The sequence below is a fragment of the Neopelma chrysocephalum genome, unplaced genomic scaffold (genome assembly GCF_003984885.1).
Source record: "Neopelma chrysocephalum unplaced genomic scaffold, ASM398488v2 Primary Assembly neopelma1_25, whole genome shotgun sequence".
Classification (NCBI taxonomy): domain Eukaryota; kingdom Metazoa; phylum Chordata; class Aves; order Passeriformes; family Pipridae; genus Neopelma; species Neopelma chrysocephalum.
Genome location: NW_020897694.1, coordinates 34,851,182 through 34,875,544, shown reverse-complemented (window position 1 = coordinate 34,875,544; position 24,363 = coordinate 34,851,182). Strand labels below are relative to the sequence as shown.

The window sequence follows — 24,363 nt, the reverse complement described above, 5'->3', positions numbered from 1 at the left end:
TGGGTACAGATCTGAGAGCTTTTACATGGTCTGGAAAGTCATAACAGCCTTACAGAGTAAAATTCTCCATATTTTCCTCATGCAATAACTACTCTGTAAGATTACTGAATTATTACCAAGCATGGAATAACCATCCAGCCAAAATAAAATGAGCTCTAAATATGAATTATCAACAGCTTTGACTTGCAACGGGAAGTTTCTTCTTAATGTGTGTGTTTGTTTCAAATAAAAGTACTTCCAGTGCTGCTAATTTTTTTTTTTCTTTTAAGCAGGTGAATGGAGTGAAGCTCTTTATCCTTTGCTGACCACACTCACCGACTGTGTAGCCATGATGAGTGACAAGGCAAAGAAAGCCATGGTCTTTTTATTAATGCAGGACAGCGCCCCAACAATAGGGCTCTGCCTGAGCCTTCAGTATCGCAGGGATGTTGTCTTCTGCCAAACTGTAAGCAAGCAAAATATGCATGATTTGATTGCACTTCCACATGCAGTGGGATTTATATAAAATTTGAAAGATTAATGCTTTCAGAACTGTTCAGGTCTCTTCCTGGGTTTTACAGTGTGACCTCCCCTCCCAAGTTGTGCTGTCCTGTCTTTACTGGTCACTTATATTCATTTGACAATATAATAACTTACATGTCCCCTTGGATGTGCATTCATCATTTTTTAAAAACTTATTCCAGAACTAGTGAAATATACTGCTATCTGCAGAAGTAACCTTTGCCTTTCAATGTCACCAAACTAAAAGCAGAAGTAAGATGTGAAAGAGGGGGGCAAAAAAGCCCGTGAGCAGCAAGTGTAGTCCCTCAGCTACCTTTTGTTGTTTTCTGCATTGAGAAAGTCAACAGGACATATTGCACCTAGGGAGAGAAGTCCAGCTACAGGGAGAGAAATGAGTTCTGATTTTTTTTTCCTAGAAGTTCTGTTTTTGGAACCGCTGGCATCTCTTGTGTCAGGCACTGACTGGCAGGCGTCTGCATTAAAAAAACTTCCACATTCCTTTTGCCCACTTTCTTTCTTTGCTTCTGTAGTGCATCTACTTCCCTGTGAAATCAGTATCTCATTCATTCATTTCAAACAGTTTATGTCTTGGATGTCATTTGGCAGGGCTGTTGTCCCAAAATGTAATATCAAAAATATAAAACAAGTGACAGGACAAGAAGAAATGGCCTCAAGTTGTCTCAGGTGTGGTTTAGATTAGATGCTAGGAAAAAATTCTTTGTGGAAAGGGTTGTCAAGCACTGGAACATTCTGCCCAGGAAAGTGGTGGAATCACCATCCCTGGTGAATATCTTGTAACACTAGAGTTTAAATCTGCATAATGCAAACAGATACTGCATTTTTAAGCTTTCTCAAATGCCATTCTTAAAAAAACAATAATTTATTTATACTATCAAAATTCGTGGCCTGGAACCAGGTGTGTTGATTTTCCATCTGAGACTAAAACAATTCACTCTTTTGTAATTTGTTAAGTTGTAGGCCCTACCACAAGTGATCGTGTCCTGAAAACAAATAGATGCAAGACATACAGCAGTGCCATTTTGAGAAAGCTTGTGAGATGAAAGCAGAGTGCCCTGAATCTGATTTTATGAATTTTTGGGGGTTTGTTGGTTGGTTATCTCTCTTCTGCAAGGAAAAGTAGAGTGATGTTTAAGGGAAAAGAGCATCTGTCAGACAGATTTTATGGCACCTCTTATAAGTGATACTGTTTTTGTATGGGGCTGAAGTGCTTTTTTTGTCTTGAATCACTTCATTCTTGTCTGTTTTCTCTCTCATAGCTGACAGCTCTCATTTGCGGTTTCATTATCAAGCTGAGGAACTGCCTGCATGATGATGGTTTTCTAAGACAACTCTACACCATTGGCTTGCTGGCACAGTTTGAGAGCCTGCTGAGCACTTATGGTAAAGGCACGGCGCCAGTGGGTGTGATTATCTGTTGAGTCAGCAAATTCTGCATTGAATTGGCTATAGCAAAATAGGAGTGTTTGGGACAATCTGCAGCTCAGCTACAAAATGATTTTGAAAACTGAAATGCAAAGCTAGATTATATCTGGGAGTAATTAATTAGCTAACAACTCTGAATTTCTTTGCACTTACTTGAATTACTTCTAAAAGATAAAGTGTACTTGTCTTATAATGTCAAAGGTTTAAGAATACCACATGTCACAGTGGTATTTTTTTTTTCAGAAAATAAATGGATTAAAGTTCTGGTGAACTGGGGGAAACTGTGCCCAAAATATGCTTTTTGAATTTTCTTGACCTTCTATAGTCTTACAGTACAAAGTGAGGTTGAAGAGAGAATATAAAAAGGAAAAGTAATTCACTTCAAAGCATTTCACTTCTGTGTTTGAACAGCCATCTGGATGTCAGTTAGGGAACGCTTTACCTGGCAAATCCAGAATACCTTGTACCTTTTCTGACACGAAGGGTATCATGGCTCTGACAATGCTGAGAAGTACTTACTAATATCATCTAAATTGGAAAATCAGCATGTAAGCTACTTGAAAAACAGTCATCTGGACTGCTGTAGATAACTGGTGTTTTCTAAACCTGCTGAGCCTACAAAGTCAGTCACAACATTGTCTGTAGGTCAAGGGGGAGGCCTGGACCGCATGACCTCTTCATCTGTGGAACTTCTTAGTGGAGTGATGACCTACTGTTATCATCAGATTGATAAAGGGAAGTTGTACAAAGCAAATAATGATTATGATTCACTTTTTACTCTTTGATTTAGGTGAGGAGCTGGCAATGCTGGAGGACATGAGTTTGGGAATCATGGACTTGAGGAATGTAACCTTTAAAGTAACTCAGGCTACATCAAATACATCTACTGACATGCTGCCAGTCATCACTGGGAATCGGTAAAAAAAAATCAAATATACTTTACTCTGGATGAGTTGGGGATATGCCAAAATTTAGCTTTTTCTACCCAAGTTGTAGGACAGCTGCTATATTAATGAGCAAAGCAAAAGCAGCTTTTGTTAGGAAGTTAGCAAAACTAAATGTCCATGAGGATGTAGTATCAACATTACAGGTTGCTGCAGGTTTATTTTTGAACCAGAATAGATCTTCTGATTGGGAGCAAGCTGTAGCAGTTCCTTAAAATCAGTATTGATTGATACTTGGTTTTTATTGTGTTATACGCTTGTTATTTATTTATATATGAACATAATAGTTGTATTATGTTCTAGATGTTATCCCTCTTTATGTAAATAACATGTTATTGGAACGTAGCTTTTTGATCTTTGTGACTCATAGCTGTTTACTTCTTTTCAGTGATGGATTTAATGTGAGGATCCCTCTGCCAAGCGCCTTGTTTGATTTGTTGCCGCGAGAGATTCAAAGTGGCATGTTACTGAGGGTTCAACCTGTTCTTTTCAATGTGGGAATCAATGAGCAGCAAACCTTAGCAGAGAAGTATGTATTTAGTCATGCAAGCTCAACCTTAATGGCAGTTCGGCAGCGGAACTGTGTCGCTCTGTAATTGCACTGTTGCATTGCTAAATATGATTCAGTTTTTCCAACACAAAAAAAAGGGAATAACAAATGAAACTGTCAGATGCCAAATAAATGAAAGGAGGTCCTTCTTTATGTGCCACGTAGCTGCGAAGCTTCTTACCTCATGGGTTTGAGACTAGTGCAGGTTTGTGTGGTTCAGAAGTGAATTTACAGATGAGGAAATCTGTCATGGGCTATTTAACACAGAGGTGCTGCTTGTGACTTCAGACCTCTGTGAGTGAGAGATCATTCTGAGTATTGCTGTGTATTTGCTCTCTTGGTTTTTCACTGTCCTCTAGACTCCCTCTTCTGGTCACTGTCAAAAACCTGGATAATGGTCAAGATGGACCTTGGTTTTAGCATATCCTTTTAGTGTTTATATACTGCAAAATTGCTTTTGTAAAGCTGAAAAATATGTAATTATATTTGCTATGGAAACTGCTCAGTTTTGGAAAAACCACCAGGGCTTCCTGCTGTTATGGCCACATCCTTTAAAGAGTACATTGACAGAGAACTGCTCTAATGGAGAACTCCAGTGAAGTCAGACACATGCATATTGTGACAGCAGCCTTAGTACTGGGGTGGAATGTGCACTGTGATGGTGGGCAACTAGAAAAAGTCTAACAAAAGCATTCCAGCAATTACTGTTGTCCTCTATTGCCTATAAAGGTGACTAGCACGGTTATAGATGTCAGCAGTCTGTGTGCATATCTGTATATATATATATATATATGTAGTTAAATGAGATGAATCAGGGCATTGTTGACAATATTTATTACATTTTTCTTTCACCTTCCTTTCCTTTTTTCCACTCACACTCGTGTCTTTTCTTCTTCTTCTGTAATACATTATTGCAATACTTCTCTGTTACACTCAACTCTGCACTTGAATGGTTAGGAATTCATGGGATGAATCTTTAAACTTTTTCTGGGAGTCACATTGTCAAGTGCAGTTGTTTCGAAGAAGAGGAGAAACCTTTTATTTCGGGCTTAATTGTTCCTTTCTTCACCTTTTTAAGATTTGGAGACACCTCACTACAAGAAATAATTAACATGGAAAGCTTAGTGCGTTTGAATTCATATTTTGAGCAGTTCAAGGAAGTTTTGCCTGATGATTGTAAGTATTTGGTAATTAATGACAAATTTGGTTGAACAGCACAATTCAGGCTGATTTTTTCATTTGTTTGCTTTATGTTAGTTGTTTAAATGTTGATCATACACCAGCATTAGTAACCTCCAAGAAATGATGCAACTCTATTTCAATACTTTAGTACTAGGTAGAGCAGATTCAAGAGATTCAAAGGTCAGACTGATTAACTTCCCTTTTTAAATTTACTTTTACATCTCTTTCTAAGTGGCATTATGTACTGTATAATCATGCAGCCAGGCAGTTGAATTGCTGTGAGGAAAAGGCATAAAAGTGAGAGGTTATGGCAGCAGCACTCTTATGTGCAATTTTTGGTGATAATAACCTGCACAGGGAGCAACTGCCAGTTTCGAGGAACTCAGTCCGCTTGCCCTCTTCTTATCCTTTAGCACTTTTCTATAATTGCTGCATCTGCAGCCAACAACAGAGAACCTGGAAGAGAAGCAATAGCTACAAGCTTGCATTTTACTGGTTATGTAGGAAAATGTCTTGCTTGTTACTGTTTGAGGTTTTCTTGGGGGAAGGCAGAGGTATAAATGTTACTTACATGTGACCACAAAAATTGTAAAAATTCATCAATTCGTTATTATTACTATCAAGCCTCTTCTAAGCTAATTTCATGGGTTCTACAACTGCAGTTTTATTGCAGGAATACAAATGCAATATCATGCAACAGGATAGTAAGAAATCTGTCTGTTAAGTACGTTATTGTACTTTCAGTTACCCTGGATTTTTTTAATACAGCTGAGGGCAGAAGCTGTTTCCCTCCTTCCAGGCATTCATAATCCTGCGTAATTAATTCTCAGAAATTTTAGCCGTAAAATTTATTTTTTTATTATTGTATAGTAGTCCAGCATCAGATTTTCTTGTAAGGTTCAAAAATTATTCAATTTAAAGTGATTTTTGTACATGGCTCTGTCTAGTCTTCCATAATAATATTCCCCATTCTGTTCCTTTCCTCCTGAATTTTGCTTGCCTTTTTTTTTTTTAACTTCTGTCTTCCCTCATCCCCAAACCTCTTTTAGCTTTTGCCTTTTTTTCTTCCGTGAAACTTGGGGTGATATTTACAATGTGCAGAGCGAAACATACTTTTTTCCATGAACCCTTGTCAAGGGAGAGTAACATTTTACATTTAACTGTAAACCAGGTGATTATGACCGGTGATGTAGTCTGTGGTAAGTAGAGACAAAAGAAAAACCACAAAGATGATTCTAGGGGACAAAAGGCCCAGTGAAGTATCTGCTGGCAGATTGTAGGAAGTGTTCCCTTCAAGAACAGTACACAGGAAAAGTTGATTCCCGATCCACTGTGCTTGTCTCTGTACTCTTAATTCTAAGCTCTGCAGAATTAGTAAGTACATTACTGTCTTAGCTTCCTTAGCTCCTTGTCCTTGTTCCATTTGTTCTCCTTGTCTTTAGAAAGGCTTGGGGAGATGGTCTATGCACTCTTTTTGTTTACAGGTATTACTTTCTTGGTAGGTGTAGAGTTCAAGCAGAGCCAACCAGGATAGGCACAATATTGCTAATCATAGAATAGAAATGTAGACTTGTTTAGGTTGGAGAAGATCTTTAAGATTGTCAAGTCCAGCAGTTAACCCAGCACTGCCAAGTCCACCACTAAACCATATCCCCAACGGCCACATCTGTCTTTTAAATACCTCCAGGGATGCTGAACCAGCCACTTCCCTGGGCTGCCTGTACCAGTGATTGACAACTCTTACAGTTAAGAAATTTTTGCTAACGTCCAGTCTAAACCTCCCCTTGCATAACCTGAGGCCGTTTCCTTCTGTCCTGTTACTAGTTACCTGGGAGAAGAGGCCAAACCCCACCTCACTACAACCTCATTTCACATGGTTGTACAGAGTGGTAAGGTCACCCCTGAGCCTCCTTTTCTCCAGGCTAAACAACCTCAGCTCCCTCAGCCAGTCCTCATAAGTCTTGTGTTCCAGACCCTTCACCATCTCCATTCCCCTTCTCTGGACATGCTCCAGCACCTCAACATCTTTCTTGTAGTGAGGAGGCCAGAAATGGGCACAGGATTTGAGGTGGAGCCTCACCAGTGCCAAGTACAGAGGGACAATCACTGTCATCATCCTGCTGACCACACTATTGCTGATCCAAGCCATGATGCCATTGGCCTTCTTGGCCACCTGGGTATTGCTGGCTCATGTTCAGCTGCTGTCAACCCAGGTACTTTTCCAACAGACCACTTTCCAGAAACTCTTCCTCAGGTCTGTAGCGCTCCATTGGGGTTGTTGTGACCCAAGTGCAGGATGCAGCACTTGGTCTTTTTGAACCCCATAGAGTTGGCCTCAGCCTGTTGATCCAGCATATCCAGATCCCTCTGCAGAGCCTTCCTGCCCTCCAGCAGATAAATATGCCTCCCAGCTTGTCAGTCATCTGCGACCAAGGGTGTACTTTATCTCCTTGTCCAGATCACTGAAAATGGTATTAAACAGGACTGTCTCCAATACTGAGCCCTGGGGAACCCCAGGAGTGACCGGCCACCAGCTGGATGTAACTTCATTCACCAACACTTTCTGGCCCGGCCATCCAGCTGTTTTTTTTTACCCAGTAAACAATGTGCCCTGCCAAGCCTTGAGCAGCCAGTGAGTCCAGGAGAATGATGTGGAAAACAGTGTCAGAGGCTTTACTAAAGTCCAGGCAAATGACATCCACAGCCTTCCCTCATCCACTCACCAGGTCACCTTGTCAATAGAAGATCAGGTTAGTCTAACATATTGTTTGTTGTGAGAAGATAAGTAGTCCAAAAATAAAACTTCGTATGTTACCCATGTAGGGTTCTTTTTCTCACATAATCATTTCTAACAGTGAATACCTCTTATTTATTCAACCACAGCTTTACTTGGTGTTTTCTATGGTTACCCCTTCAAAAAAAAAACAAAACACAATAACAAAGACAATCTGTTTAATACTTGTAGTTGATTTTCTTGAGAATCTTGCTACATTTGTAAGAGATCATGTGTAACACTTGAACATAGAAGATGAGGTACTCTGAAAAATTTCAACTGCTTTATTTCTGCTTAGTGAAATAATAATAAACAGATCATGACAATGCAGTGTCCTGTCAGAGTGTTTCTTGTAACTGACAGCTGACCAGCTTGCAAATTTAAAATTGAAAATGTGAGCAGAATAGAAAATAGCTTCAGAGTTTCTGTCGAGACACACGACTCCTGTCACCTCTGTGACACACAAGCCAATCTATACTATACCAATCTTGTTCCCTTTGTTCATTCTGTTATTATATTGCTATTAGATTCTAAGTCCCTGAAGTTTTAAATAACCTGAATTTATATTTCCAGTTGAGTTTAATTAAACTTGAATGTGTTTTTTGATGGTACTAAGTAATTAAGAACTCAATTAATTGTTGTAAGCTCTGTAAGTTTGAAGGAAACACAATTATGTTTGCAAAAGGCAAATAGGAACACTTATCTTTGTAAATGATCTGTTGAATACAGATAAATAAGTGGAATTGGTTTTGTTTGTTTTATAGGTCTACCTCGATCTCGTAGTCAGACGTGCCTGCCTGAACTGTTAAGATTTCTGGGACAAAATGTACATGCAAGGAAAAACAAGAATGTTGATATCCTTTGGCAAGCTGCTGAGGTATTTATTCATCTAAGCATCTCTGTATAGTTCAGCTGATTTTCTGTATGCATAGATGTTTTCTCTTTTTTATTACTGGTATGTTTGTATTTCTTCGTTTGCTTGTGTGTAGCTTGGAAATGCTGCCAGGTTAAACTTCCTCTAGAATGAAACATGGGGAGATAAAATATATTTTCCACATCAGAATTTTCCCTACAACTCACGCAATTAAGTTCTGCTCTCTCAAAGATGACAAATTTTAACATCAAAGTCCTACACAGCATTTGTGTCTCTCTAAGGAGAAGTACAGATATGTTCTCTGACAGAAAGTTATGTATATAGACAAAATGATGGATTGTATATCCTGTTTCTAGATATGCCGCAGACTAAATGGTGTTCGATTTACAAGCTGTAAAAGTGCCAAGGATAGGACTGCCATGTCGGTCACCCTGGAGCAGTGTTTGATCCTACAGCATGAACATGGAATGGCCCCACAGGTTTTCACCCAGGCTCTGGAGTGTATGAGGAGGTAAGAGTTTGACTGCATCACTTATTCCTGAATGAGGAACCATGCAAACTGCAGAGGAGTAGTGGTCTCTGTTTCTGTCAAAAGAAAAAGCAAAGTAAACTAAAAGTCAGAAAACTGCAGAACTGACTGCTAAAATTCATCCCTTTAGCATATGCTAAAGCTGGTTCTTACCAGTTTTGTATCAGATGGGCTTGACTTTTCAGTAGTAAACGAGTTTTCAGAGAAGCATGTAGAAACGTGTTTTCAGTTAATGCTGAGCTTATAGAACAGGAAACTGGTGCTTCTTTGGAAATTGTTTAATGATAACCTGAACTGTCACAGCACTGGCTTTCTTAGTTCTAGATCAGGCAGATTACTCAGGGATGGCCTGTCTTTTGTTCTTTGAAACACAGACACCTGCAGTTTGCACTGGTTTGCCACATGTATTCTTTAGCAGTGAAACACTGCTCACTGGGTGAAATGTATGAGTGTTTCACACTACAACAACCAGATTTCATCACAACGTGTCAGTGTGCTGTTGTCTTATCAATATAATGATGTTCTGTATTCTGAAGCAGCAGAGATGTTTGCAGAATTAAATACTGTACTTAAAGAAAAAATAAAATCTGTTTACTGTTGTTCAATGCCTTGTTTCAAGCACTGCTGGAAAACTCCGTAAGTCACATACCCAAAGAAAGGATAAGAAATCTAGCTTTAGTCTTTATCAATGTAGTTCAACAATGCTGTTCAGTCCTGTTTTTCAACATTCACTCTTACCGAATGTACTGTACTGTGTGTCTTTTCACCAAATTCTCTAGAGTGTTCAATTCTCTTATCCTTTCTGTATGTTTTTGCTGTTTGACCCTTTCCTACTCTTCAATTGCCTAGAAGAAAAATGTCTCATACAATATAACACTTCCAGCCTCTTACACTAGTAATTTGAGGGGTTATATCTACATCTAATTGGATGTCACTGGACTTCTTTATTTTCACTTTTTTTGTTGCCCTTTTTGCCGCATTGCTACAGAGTTATTAAAGTACATGAAAACTGCACTCAGAGACTAATTAAACCTTGATGCTAGAAACAAAATTTGAAACAATTTCATGAGGGAGAAATTATTAACTTAAAAAGGAACTAAGTAGCTCTCAAACATCTTTAAATTATGCAACTTGTCGACTTAGACGTCTGAAGCAAAAATAGTTTTGTTTCACAGTTTTGTATTTAATAAGAACAAAAACAACTAGGAAAAATACTGGGAATCTTGTTACTTTCTTCAAATTCATTACTGGGTCAGTTAAGTTCTTTTAATGCAGTCGTGGGCACAGTAGAGAGAGAGGTTAATAATAACACTGTTTTGGTCCTACCCATTTAATATAACACAGGATCAGATACAATATTGACCCAAGAAAAATATTGCTTTGTGTTGACCTACACAGGGATATTGAAAGAGGGCCAATTTAATCAAAACCTTTGGGTTGAGTGTTCTATCAGCATCAGGGACTTGTTCTGGCAGGTGAAAGACGTGACTTTCTCTTCTGTTACATCTTTGACTAAGAGAGATTGTGCAGAACAAATACTGACTAGTCTTGAGGGAAAACCAAGATTAGACCATTCTTCAAGCTCATCACTCTTTCTTCCTCATCTCATTGCTCTTTGGGATACATAGCTGTGTTTTTAAAATTACTTGTTGATTCTGCTCAGGAACAATGGCACAGAATTAACAAAGTTTAATGAGACAGGTTGGACTATGGAATAAATATGGAAGAGTCTAACTCCACCAAATCCCATTTCAGCCTGGACAGGTTAGCCTGGCCTAAATGACATACATAGGACATGAAAGGGCAAATTACTTCCAGGGCATTCAGAAAACTTGGATATTTTTCTTTTAGCTTGGCTCTTTTATTTGTGCAACTGTACTGGAAAAGGAAGGTTTGGTTCATTCTTGGAGACTTCTGAAGTTTCTGGGGTAGTTGGAAAGACAGGGAAGAGGTACTAATAAGTTGTGAGACTCAGAGAAAGTATTTAATCTCTAATGGTAACTTCCCAGAGAAGAAAAGCATCCTTACTCCATTCTTGAAAAACTTAAGAAAGCATCTCTTCTTCCATGTGATGTTGGTCTTCAGAGGTGTTAGTTCCCACTTGTCCTCAAGGACTTCCCTTCCTTCCTGGTCTTGTGATAATTACATTCAGTGAGCATGGACATCAGGGAGCGAACGTAGAGTGCTCATTGTAGATTCTTGTAGAAATTCACAGATACAAGGTTGTGGTTTTCACCTTAGAAACAAATATCCTATTAGAATAAGCTCACTTTTCTGTAAATAAGTTACAGCTTTTCCAGTCCTAAATTAAATATATGGTAACTCACAGCCTACAAGTAGTAAAATCTTGATGATATGTCTGGAAGTCCAAGCTGCAGAGGAAGTGGCTACCTGGCCAGTAAAGGCAGATCAAGAGTCAAAGTCCAGATGGATCATGTAGTCTCTTCCATCTGCAGCCAACACTCCCCATTAGACCTGTGACTCCCTGCTGTCCCTTCCCCTACCAGATTTCTGTACCGTCAGAAATGCCAGTGGAGCTCTTTGTGTGAATATGATCCAAGGCAGTTTCAGTCAAAATCATTGTAGCAAAATCCTTTATGTGTTTCAGGTAGCCTAGCTCATTTTCATTAAAACAATTAGGAAGTTGCAACACAAGCAGTTTAGCCAGCAGAGGAGAGCTGTCTTTGATAGGGACTCTTGAAAAGCAGCTGGAAAGGGGGTGAGGGAAATAATCTCTTCTAGCTGCCATGATGCTGTCTAAAAGGAATTACATAATAAAGTCCTGAGAGTCATGTTTGGATATGACTGCTCACTGCAATAAAACAGCCATGAAAAACTTGCTTGGATTTCTTCACTTATTGATCACTTTAAGAATAAAATTGTGTTGAATTGACCTTGACCACCTGCCAGGTGCGTGCCCAACTGCTCACTCACTGCCTCCCCTCAACAGGATAGGGGGAGAGAATATGTGAAAAAGCTCATAAAGACAGGGAGATCCCTTGCCAATTACTGGTACAGGCAAAACAGACTCAGCTAATAGAAAATTAATTTATTGCAAGTGGATTTGGGGTGTTAAGAAACAAAGACAAAAATTAAAAAACCTTGCCTTCCACAACCTCTTTTGTCCTAGGCCGAAGTACTCTGGTCCTCCATTCTCAGCTTCTCTGCCTCCTCCTCATGCTGAGCAGTGCGCAGAGGATGTGGAATGGGGATTTGCAGTCAGTCCGTAACAGCTCTTCTCTGCTGCTCCTTCCTCCTTGCACTCTTCCTCCACTCCAGCGTGGGTCCTTTCCATGGGCTGCAGTGCGCATAGTCATCTCCATGGCTGCAGGGGAAACTCTGCTTCAGTATGATGCTCACAGGGATGTTTCTTACATCTTTTCCCATTGTCCTTCACTGCCATGCAGTGTTTTGCCTTTTCTTACACAGGCTTTCCCTGAGGCACCAGCGTGGCTGAGGGGCTCAGCTGTGCCTGCAGTGGGTCCACTGAAGCTGGGTGGAACCAGCAGTGTCCAGCATGGGGCAGCCATGGGTGGATTCCCATATGCAAGCTGAATTAGCAGGGAATTTGCTTTGTCTCTTTACCCTAGTCCTCTCCTAGAGGTAGTCTGCTGATTAATGTTTTATTTAAGACACTGCACAGTTTGGTATATTTGACATATCCAAAAGGTGACTTTTCACCCCTCGGTTAGAAGCATCTACATGGGCCAACAGTGACAAGGAAAGCACTTTCCAGCTCTTGCTGCCATTCCCACCATATGTGTCTGTGCATATGTCTTTGTGTAAAATTGAGTAGCTTGATACTAATTTTTAATGGTGGAGATGTAGCATGTGATTTTGATAATGCCATCTTGTCATTTTGATCCTTCCTTCTTTCCCTCTCTCACTGTTTTACTTTTTATCTATACTCTAAAACACTACTTCCTCCAGGCTATTTTACTGAGCCTTTATCCACCACTTTCCAGTCAGCATTAGCTTTCCACTGACTGATTCTTCTGATCACACACACACATCCTCCTCTCCACCACTACAAAAATAATTGGGATTTGTAGGCATCACAGATGCAGTCTGCCCTTGTCCAGTGTAGGCACCAGGAAAACATATTTTGATCACTGATTTGGATCTGTTAATTCAGATCAGAAATACAGTTGGTTTCGTTTCCTGCCCACCTAACTCCATTTGACTTGAAGTGTCACCAGCTTCTGAATGCTGTTTTTCTCTTTCACCGCCTCCAGGGTCTATCTGTTTTCTTTCAAGACATTGTCCATTGGTTACCTAACCTTGCTATGCAACCAGCAAGGTTATGGATCAGTTTTTATGGATGGAGCGAGTGCACTAGTTCTAACAGGATCAGGCTCACGGGTTGCACTTAGTTGTTGCTTTGCAAACTAAAAATAGAGTTGCACTGCACAAGGTATAAGAGTGATCCAGTATGAAAGGCCACACTACAAAGCCTCAGGTTACCCGAAGAGGTGTTTGCCACTGTAAATCCTCCAGTGCTCAATGTAGGAAGTGGGGGCACAATGAGATGGGCTTTGCAGCATGTCTTGCCTTCGTGTGCATATATTGAGGCACTTCAGAAACATGCATTTTGATATACCCTTGAATTCACATCAAAGCAGAAAAACAAATGGGTGATTTGGGTTTTTTTGTTTACATGTTGAACAGGTAGTTAAGAGGTTAAATTAATGCACTGCCACCCACATGGAAAGATGTTTGAAAGGGTCAAATACTACAATGGTTATTCATGTTCAGCTTGCTTTTCAGAGCTCCACTTCTTTGCAGCATGCCAAAGCATGGCAGACCAGCATGGGGTATTATTGCTTGGTAATCTGAAAGAGTGAACATGGAAAACCATTTATGTTCAACCTACATGTGTTTATTTTCACTGGACTACAGTACTTCTTTCTTATTTTTCTCTTTTATTCTCTTTCCCTCTCCTTATTTCTACAATTGTACTGATACATATTTTTGAGACCTTTTTCCACTCTTTTTTTACTTCCATCTTCTGATTTTGTTGTGCATTCTTCCACGTTTTTTCATTTTCTTGACCACCTTGTGTTGCCATCTCTTTTTATGCATTCATTTGCATGTCCGTCTTCCTTTCTGTTTTATTTTCCCTCTTCCCAACCTTCTTCCTTTTCACAGCATTGGAACACGGGAGATAGTCACGCAGAAGAACTTGAGTGGCTTGGTGCCCATCCGAGATTTCAGACTAGATCCCAGCCTCCTCTACTCTATTCCTTTATTAGCTCTCAGCCCCAATTTACTGATTGTGTGGCTGTTTCTGAGCATAGCATACCTGGTGGCCAGATTACGTTGCAAGTGAAGATTAAGTTAAAAACAAAAGCAAAAGTGCTTGAATGTGTATTGCCACTTGGTACCTGCTGGACAAAGGAATGTGTCATAGCATTGTCTGCCAAGAATTATTATTATGCCTTACAATTTTACGTTTCTATTGTACTAAACTGTAAATATACATCAAATTATTTTATCAAAAAGAATTGTATTGAAACTTTAAATTATTGTTCTGCTTTCAGTGCTTGTAACATAGTCTGACATTGGCCTGTTACCTCGTTACTTTAGCTGGCCTGAAGATCTCTTACCAAATATAGTTTTATGTTACTTGTTTCATGTATTCCAGAGAAAGGAACTCTATCTGAAAAGAATTTGTACCTTTTTGTATATTTAAGGGGTATGCTGATCTTGCCTTTCATTTTTACAAGGTATGAAGAGAAAAATAAAAACACGGGTGGGGTTTATAAGAAATTGTAAGAAATTTATTTAAACAAATTTCTACCTTAATTTCAAAGCATAATATCCAAATTACTGGACAGTTTGTAGAACCATAGTCTTGTTCCTTTCTCATGGTTAAGTATGTTCTAATAGACTAGTGTACCCACTCAAAAACCAACTTGCCGTGTGCTGCATGCAGAATTATGTAATTCTATTTGTAGATCTGCATTTTGCAATGTATTAAAGACATAAAGAGAATAACTTGTGGTTAGGAAGGGGATGTCATTGGCATTAGCCTGCTAATGATCCATTATCTGTTTCAGGTGCTCTGTTATAGAACTTATTCTGAAATAGTCATTATCATCCTAGAAGATAAAGATATTGGTCTTTAATATTTCAGGCAAGAAGAGGGAGGTATCAGTTAGCTCCTGTAGTGAGTGGGTTTGAAGTTTTCCATTGGGCTTTATTTTAATTACATTAGACTAAATATTACTGTTACTTCCATTTTTAAGTGTTGGACAGCTTTAATAAATTATGATGCTGATAGTGACTTAGTGATAAACGAATGATGGTAAGTTAACATGTATTTAGGTGGTGAAACTAAAGCGGCTTACCTAGTTTAGTGATGCAGATAAATTTGATCATCATTTATATATAACATCAAACTGGGGGAGGCCTGTTTAAACTGAAAGGTTTTGTTGGTTCATTGGTCTGGCAGAGCTTGTCAATAGCAATAGCTGATTAAAAAAAACTAACCTCATTTAATGTAGTTTGATAAATACATAAAGGGATTTACTTCGCTTGGTGCCTGAGATGATTTTGGGCTTCTGAGGAGAACTAGTACTGTGATTTGTATTTTCTACTGTTATTAACTTGCTCAAAAACTATAGGTAGCTATAGCTTTTATTATCATTTTTAATGGAATTTGAAAGCTGCTGGAAGAGGTATGCTAAAAAAAACCAAAAAAGCACAGTTAGAATAAAAATTAAAATTAAATCCTAAATTTGGATTTAATTATTCTAACTAAAAAAAAAAGTGTGTGTTATATTTGTGTCTTCATGAAATCAGACTGTACAGTACACTATCTCCTGTTATTTTTCCTCACTATTCTTCCAATTTTGTTTTTAAAAGGCAAAAAAAACAAAACAAAAACAAAACACCAGAAAGACATATCTGGGTTTTTATATATATATACATATATATATATTTAAGCATGTATCCTATTTATTTTTAGTTGCTATGAATTTAGGTACATCCTTACTGGTGATGAGATTTAAAATCATGGTATGATGGTATTGGACATACCCATGTCCTCTGCTGATACCTGGTACCACTCTGTCTCCATAGTAATCATCTCTTCTTTCTGATTAACACTGGTTCATTTGCTATGGGGTGCCCGAGTCTACCTTTTTACAAAGCAAACAGTTGTCAGGTTGGCCTGTGGCCTTGTTCTTGCAACGCGATCAGTGTCCTAGGCTCAGTCTAACAAGATGTGGAAGTAACTTTAGTAGAATCACAGCATATCCTGAAAGGGACCCACAAGGGTCATTGAAGTCCAGCTTTTGGCCCAGCACAGGACCATCCCCAAGGGTCACACCATGTGCCTGGGAGCATTGCCCAAATGCTGCTTGAGCTCTGTCAGGCTTGGGGCCATGACCCTGGGGATCCTGGTCCAGTGTCTGACCACTCTCTGATAGTAGAGTGGCAGGCATGTCCACTGAACTCCCTGAAACTATTAATCTGTTTAAAGTATGAAGGCACTGCTCATGACTATCACCTAGAATTGCAGTAAGACCATACCTAAATTCATCTAGGCTTTTTGAAAACAAGATAGGTTTTTTCTTTTCTTCTTAAACTTAGTGGGGACAAGTTTTGGTTTTTTTCCTTTTTGAGCTTGGTCTGTGCTTTCATTTGGGCATTGAGATTTAAGATGCTATATTACTTACTGCTTACAGCAGAAGAAAGATGGCACATGAAATGGTGTGTGTAAAATACATTTTTGTCACCATCTCTGTGCCATAGAGGGGCACGTGCAACAACCAGATGCAGTGGAATGCATTGTGAACAGAGTGATTCACTTTGGAGTTAAAATGCTCATCCAGCATCCCATATTTGCTAGTTAAACTTACTGTTTTTATTAGTGCTTTGAAGTATAATTTGTGCAATTTTTTGATGAATCTATTTAGCTGCAACAGCCATTGGGGGAGTTCTATAACACAAAAACCAATGCCAGGAAAACCGTGTTCTATGTCTCTTCTATAAAAGGCAAGCACAGAATGTGCTCTGGAGACAAATTTCAAACTTCCTGTTTCTTAAAGCAAACAGTATGTAATGAAGTTAAAGTAGATGTTACATATAGAACACAGTTACAGCCAGTTTCATTGACCAAAATTAGAAGAACAGTGAAGTCAGTGAGAGTACAAGAGCTTTCAAACTGAACCAGAATCCAAACCCTCCTTTTGAATCAGATCACCACAGCTTACCTGGTAGATGCTGCAGCCATCTCCAAGACAGGACTAATGTGACATTTCCACCGTAAGATGCTGTACTGTACACTTTGCCATGAAGGTCTAGTGTTAATTGTTTAGGTTTCAGTCCTCAGTCAGGGAAAGACATTCTCCTGCAAGCCTAAATTGATTTATAATATATATTTAAAAGATAGTGCTTCCTCTTTGTATGTCTGTTTTTTGGATATAAGCAAAGGAACTCTGAATTAGAGTTACGAACGTAAAGAAGCCTTATAACCAGAGTAGTTTTCTATTGTAGCACAGAACCTCTTTGTAACGTGGGGGCAGTTGCACCAAAACATTGGGTGAAAAGTAAATTCTGCACAGCTTTGTTTCGTTGGGGTGATGACTGTCAACAGTCTTTTTTTGCACCTAAGCAAAGCTGCTATTTCATGATTAAGATTTTTTTTAGACTCTGTTGGTTTTCAATTCAATTTATGCATGCAGAGATAACTGGAAAGTCATTATTTTTGTATCAACTCTAATCTTTTAAGTAAGTACTGATAATACTGACATACAGGGAACAATAAAATTACTTTAAAGGTCTTATAGAGAGATCAGCAGTTTTTCTTTTTCAGCTTAATGTATTAATAAATTAGCAGAACTGCTTTTAAGCAATCCCTTGGGATCCCTTGTGCAATGAAGCAGCATGTGAACTCCTCAGCAGTGTACCCTGAAATACATGAAACCGTTGCGAAAGAACTTTTTCAGTAGAAGTGCTGCTGCTTTCCAGAAATGCAAAACTAGCAATCAGACATAGCATGTGTCCATTCTGTGTGCTTCTTACTGGCATTGTATGATGAGTCATCATTTTTAATATTTGCAGTGGCAAATTAATTAAACGCTCATTAAATATAACCAACTTTTTTTTAATGCTGTAAGATAACCAGTTCATTTCATCTAAGTCTTTTTTTTTTTTCCTTTTTACTGCTGTCATTTTTTGTGCTTGTTTTTTTTCCCCAGTGAGGGTTGTCGCCGAGAAAATACAATGAAGAATGTTGGATGTCGCAAGTATGCATTTAATTCCCTGCAACTGAAGGCTTTCCCAAAGTATTACAGGCCTCCAGAAGGAACTTATGGAAAAGTTGAAACATAAGCATACCATGTCCTTTAATTGCTGTTTCATTAAAATATGTGGATACACTCTAGACTAATACATGAGTTTGTCATCCAGAAGAGATAAATAACCTTTTTGTACGTTTTGCTAGGTTATACAGAGCATGTTACTTACAGAATTGGAATCTATAGTAACAATTATTCTGACACCTTAGCTTGAGAATAGTGTGATGACTCTCTGCCCGTTTAAATAGCCTTCAGTGTATGTAAGATGAGCAGATATTGTGATACTTAATAATTACCTATATGCAAATAGCTAGGTACCTCCTGGATGGGAAAGGACTCTAGGAATGGCATTTAGGCAGCTGTTTCACATAACATCTTTTTATACTGAGTTGACTTGAGATTGAGCTTTTCATAAACTTTTTAAAACTGAGAGTAAAACTCAGAGGTTGTAAATAAAAAGGGACTGGATCCTAGACAGTCTCGTAACTGTAGAATGTGTTGTTACAGTCAAGAAATGGGAGTTTAACTTAAAAAAATCAGCACAATAAAAGGCAGGAGACTAAATTGTTTTACTGTATATAGGATGCCATCTTCATATATGAAATTAACAATATGTAAAAGGCCAGACATATGAGGTCTGGTTTATAGTTCTGTTCAAATAAAACAAATTCCTGTTGTCTTCAACAGATAAGCCCTTGGGCACACAACTGATTTTAAAAAATGTTTCAGAAACATAATGATGCTTAAAAATTAATACTAGCAACAGTTCCCCCTGTCCCTCCCCACTCTAAGGCAAGTGCAACAAGCACGTTGCTCATGTTGCACGACGTGATCTGTTCCATGGTGTTGTACATTAATTAACACATTTTTACCCACGGCTTTTTATATCACTTCTGGATTGTAAGCATTAGTGTGTCGGGGCATCACATTGCTTTGATCAGTGTTTGATTTTTTTTCTATATCAATTTTGTATGTCAATACAAAGAGTGCTCAAAGTGCCCAATGCATCCCTGCTACTCCATAACCAAAACTGGTTTCTGTTTGCCTCTGCATTTTACCTGTTCAGAATCCTGGTGGGGGGAAGTGACTGATGTCAGGGTATTTCTGAGGAAGGCAGTGATGCCCCGTGTTGATAGAAAGGAACTGCTCATGTGCTACTGCTTGTGCCTGAGAACTGCAGGTGGGTTCTAGCTTAGGACAAAGGTGATCAGTTTGGTAGCATTTGGTAAAAAATGTTCAACAGATCTCAGAAATAATCTCCCAGAGAATGCCTTCAAAGCTAAGATAGCATTTTAAAAAGCAGCTAAATGTTATTTTCCAAATTTTAACAGGATCAAATAATTTCTAGCTAACTTTGTTCAGCACACCGTGTCCTTTCCTTCTTGGTTTCTAAGGATCTTAATTTTAGAATAGAAAAAATCTGCCCATTTATTTTGTGAGAGTAGCAACAGCCAGGTAAGTATATGGCTGTTTCCTGATTTCTTTCTTCCTCTCACTGATGTTTGTCTGTGCTGTCACTGCTCTATCAATCAGCCATGTTCATTCTGCTCCCATGTAGGTTTAGGGGTTACAGGTCCAGCAGTTTTTGCATTTTGCTTTTTGCAGTCTAACACTGAGCAGCATGTCACAAAGCCAGGTCAGAGAGTTCTGCTGAACTAGGCTTTAGCATTATTTCAGACTCTCTAGGATAACAAAACACAGAATTCTGTGCAAAAGCAATGTATTGTAGTACCTACTCCAGGTCTGAACAAATCATCTCAGTAGAACAGTCCCTTGGAAATGCTACAGACCCTGTTCACCAGTTAATAAATGTTGATTTTGTTTAATTTTTTGCTAATAAGTAAACAAATATATGGTGAAAAACTTTTCAATGGGATCTCTTTAGACATGTTACTTCATTAGTTCTGCTCAACTTTCAGCTCCTGGCCCATTATTAAATGTTACATTTATTTTTGTATAAACTATACTCTTTATATCCCTTAGTTTTTATGAGTTGATAATTTTATTTTGTATATTTTAAGCACGGTTAATTTTGTTTTAAGTCCTGTATTGTTACACTAAAAATCTTCCAATGTTCAGCTTCAGAAGAAAATAACAAGAGGTCTCTTGTAGCATTTAGCAGCGCCACTCACTTAGACTGTGACCAACAATCGTTAGACCTGCTCTAGAGCTTAGTGATCCTTTATTTATTTTGTACACCAATGTAATCAGAAAAAGTTGCTGAATTTCATATGTGTGTGGTGAAACAGCTGTCCCAAGTACTGCATTGTTTTGTTTAAAATACTCTGATTTCAGTAAGCTTACCTGTAAAATGCTGTTGTCCAGCTCACTTGTTCTGTACAAGGCATGGTCAGCACATGCACATCCACGGGCTCGTTTAAAGGGCGTCACAAACAGCAAGATCTCAAGCAGTTCATCAGAAAAAGAAAAACTGTGAAACTTGAAATCCACATAGGACGCTTCACAAGGGTGAAGTAAGCTTTTCTGTTGCACAGGAGAGGTGAATCTAAGGATTACTGTAAAATGAAATTCTGTCTAATGTTCTTTTTTTGAGTACATTTTTTAAATTATAAAACATACAAAGGTAAAAAAAGAAAACTGTTGCCAAGTATGTTCTGTGTATGTTCTGTGAAAGTACCTACAGCACAGTTGCCTTTTGTTTCATTTATACGTGTAAAATTAATGTATAATACGACACAGTTTTGTCCCAACACAACTGTATTTGCCAAGCTTTGTGCATTGAAATATTTTTATTTATTTGGTTTTGGGCAGTATTAATATATCATAAACATATAGCTACTGTTTTATATATTCTAGTTCATCCAATCCATGTATGCTGTAAATGTGCTAGTCTTTAGGATGACAACCAATAAAGAACTGACAAGAATAACAAATGGTGTCTTACTTTTAATGTGTTTGTGGTAAGTGAAAATAAACACTTTCAGGTTCCTTGGCTTGATACTCTTTTATCTGTTGCAGAATATATTAAGCCAAGTTTTGTGGGGAGACATTTTGCACAGATGTTCAAGTCAGGAAGTAGTTACTTACAGTTGCTATCAGTTTTCTGTAGTTAAGTCAGGCGCCAGTTTGTCCCAAATGCTATACATTCAGCAGTAACAGCTAAATAAAAGAGCAATATGAGGTATTTTTCTTTCTTAATTTTATATACTTTCTCTGTTAATCTTCTAAAAGGCCTTCCCGAGCTTTGTTCTCTGTTTTTTCCCTCTTCCTTCCATTAATAGAATTCCTCCTCTGCTGCTGCTTCCCCTTCAGCCAATTCATCCTTCCAGCAGCTTTAGCAGTTGGGCTGTTTTTCAGCAGGTATAGGTTGTCATTGATTGTCATTTTGACTTCAAGTTAAGTAAAATTTATGTAATAGTGTAACAGAATAATTCAGAGCACTGTGATTTCTGTAAAATGTGAAGAATGGAACATAAAAATGTAATTCTGTTGTCTCTGGGTGTTTGAGAACTGCCAAATACATGAATTAGTTTTTCTAGTTACACAGAAAGAAAAACAGTAGAAGATAAAAACCAGTGCTGCTTTCATTCAAAATGCAGAAGGAGAAGATGCTTGACAGGTAGGAATTCCTAAATTGCAAATAAAAAATACATCTGCATGTGTCTTCGTGTGTGTGTGTGTGTGTGTGTGTATATATATATATTCATGGCTGGGCTTCGCGAACGAAGATTTGGGAAGGGCTCTACCCACATTTGCCACAAGCGCACTGGTGGCTAAAGAGGCCAATGCGAGATAGACAAGTCCGGTTGCAAAAGGCACAGCAGAAGGACTCCTTAGGTGGTATCGACAAGACACAATTCTTTCTACGTTGTCTTTTCTCCTCAAGGGTGATCCTGCGTGCTTTCTCAAAAGAAGCAGCAGCATTATAGATAGTGTGTCTCCAGACCTCCCGATTGGAGGCCAGAGTAGACCAGTGATGATGATCAATATGGCCAAGGCTGAGATGTTGTTTCAGTCCTTGTATCTCCTCTTCGGGGCTCCTCTCTTGCAGCAGCCGGTGGCAAGTTCACCATAGAGCACGGTCTTAGGGAGGCGGTGGTCCTTCATCCTGGAGACGTGCCCTGCCCAACGCAGCTGTGTTCTCAGCAACATGGCCTCAATACTCGTAACTGCTGCCTGTTCAACAGCAGACTAATTGGTCACATAATCTGACCAGTGGATGTTTAGGATTGTACGGAGGCAGCGCTGATGGAAGCGTTGATGTATATGCATTTCAGAATTTTTTAATTGGTGTCAAAAAAGTGTCTACCAGTGATCTTTTTTAATTTAAAAAGGAGAGATGTTTAAAAAATGGTAGAAAGTTTAACATCTTTAAAAGGCATTCTGAGCTATTAGAGAAAATGTCATTTCCTTGAAGCTGATGAACATGTCTTCATAAAGATTTTTCCATTCAAAACCCAGTGTGAGCCTGTGGAACTGTGGGTGTATGAAGGTCATGTGCATGTCCATGGGTTGCAAATGAGCCAGAGCTCCATCTCTTTCCTGTGACTTTTGATGTAGGACAGCCTTCAGGCAGGAGTTAAAGCCCTGGCACAATGATAGGACATTTGTGACATCAGGTAAGACTTTCTGAAGGGCTGTCTTAGACTTTGAAACACGGACTCTAACAGAGGAAATCTTAATAAACAAAACATAAAAAATGTATGAGAGAATAGAAACCAAAGAAGGGTACCACAAAAAATAGCAAAAAAAAGAAGGAGTCCTCATCAGAAAAAGCTGTAGGTAATTTTGGTGACCAAGGTTAAGCTTTTTCAGCCTTTTTCAGTTTGTGAATTCTTAAACGTGTCTAAGACCCACTTCAGAAATTTTGGATCTATGTATTGTTGCCAACTGGATCTAGGTTTGTTTAAAATAGCTCTTCCTAATGAATGACAAGACTTTAGGCTATGAAGGGGAGAGCACAACTCAACAGCAACCTCTTTCTCACATTAAGTGTCAGGCAAACTTTCTGCTCCCAGCTCATGAAACATTTTCCCCGTTGCAACTCAGGATGGATGCGGTTTGTCAGTTTATTTGCAGCGTGATTAACCAGCAATCGCGTAAGTAACAAGGGTAAGTAATGAGAGGGATTTACATTGACACAATTATGCAGGACTGGATCAACCTTTCAAGCCACACCCCGGCTGTGCCTGCAGGCAGGAGGCCTGGTGGGTATTCCATACCTACCCAACACTAGGAGTGGCTGTAACACTGTTCATTGTAGGAAACTCCCAAGGGCCCACATGTGAGCAGGCACATGCAGGGGGTTTGGGAGCACAGTGACCCAGCCAGGGGCCTTCTACTCACCCCCTTCTATCTGCATCCACCCACATATTCCCACCTACAACATCCCTGCCCGGCTGGCCAGGCCAGGGCATCCCTCCCATGCGTCCAGAGCGGTCCCACAGCGGTGCCAGCCATTTTTTTGAGGGAAGTGCAAGTTTGAGAAGTTCTGAAGAGCAAGATTGAAATAACTTTCTTTTTTAGGTGATTAAATTGCCACCAACTAATGTTGGTATTGGGCAGATGATGGCACTGGCATCTAACACTGAAATCCTGGAGACTATGTGCTGCTATAGAAATGCTCTGAAAATGTTGGTGAAATGCCCTTCATGTTGTAGGTTTGTAACAAACGTGAGGTGATCTAGCCTGGGTGTTTTGAGAGACATCCACCAGGTCTGGAATAGCATTCATTAGCTACAATAGGATACAGTCCTTCTGATGGGATTTTCTGTATTTTTTTTTCTGACATCAGAACTTTCTCATTCAGTGCTATTCCTGCCCCATTTTTTTTCCTCTAACCATGATATTTTATTCCACGTTCTTCACATTGTGTTTTGACCAAATTTCCCATAAGCTTATCAGGACTTTCAATTAAAGCACATGAACTTACATTTTCAATCAAACTTTAAGTTGTATGAGTGAGTGTGTTCCTAAAAATGCTGTGGCCCTATCCACAACTTCAAAGTCCATAAGCAAATGGCTGAAGAGGAGTTTCTTTGACTTTTCTCAGTTTCTTGTTAGAGTATTTTCATGAAACTTCTAGTTCTTCAAAAAAAGTGAATCTCTGTATGAAAAATAAGGCTTTACAATACCTATGTGGGAGTAGTCTCTGGAAGTGGATAACTTTGTTAATACCTGTGAGACATGGCTGATGGCAGGAACTAGAATAAAACTTACTGAAAAATATCAGCCAGTAGAATGCTTAATTATTGAGTGGAAACATGGCAGTGCTGCTAAAAATTCATCTGGCTTGTGTTCC

General features: G+C 38.9%; 1 protein-coding gene across 11 annotated transcripts in view; it reads left to right on the top strand.

Annotated features, from left to right (window-relative positions):
• The window catches only part of INPP4A (inositol polyphosphate-4-phosphatase type I A), a 122,157-nt gene extending 101,162 nt beyond the window's left edge, over positions 1-20,995 (top strand). For 6 of the 11 annotated variants that reach the window (XM_027674874.1, XM_027674865.1, XM_027674869.1 and 3 more), the window contains 8 exons: positions 273-445; positions 1,779-1,902; positions 2,735-2,861; positions 3,277-3,417; positions 4,517-4,614; positions 8,158-8,270; positions 8,624-8,778; positions 13,945-15,691. In XM_027674874.1, coding sequence (XP_027530675.1) covers positions 273-445; positions 1,779-1,902; positions 2,735-2,861; positions 3,277-3,417; positions 4,517-4,614; positions 8,158-8,270; positions 8,624-8,778; positions 13,945-14,125 — 1,112 coding nt within the window. In that variant the 3' untranslated portion in view covers positions 14,126-15,691. Of the gene's footprint in view, positions 1-269; positions 446-1,778; positions 1,903-2,734; positions 2,862-3,276; positions 3,418-4,516; positions 4,615-8,157; positions 8,271-8,623; positions 8,779-13,944; positions 15,692-18,002 lie in introns of those variants that run through there. The other 5 variants (XM_027674876.1, XM_027674872.1, XM_027674875.1 and 2 more) reach the window with 2 other exon arrangements.
• Positions 20,996-24,363: the final 3,368 nt, after the last annotated feature.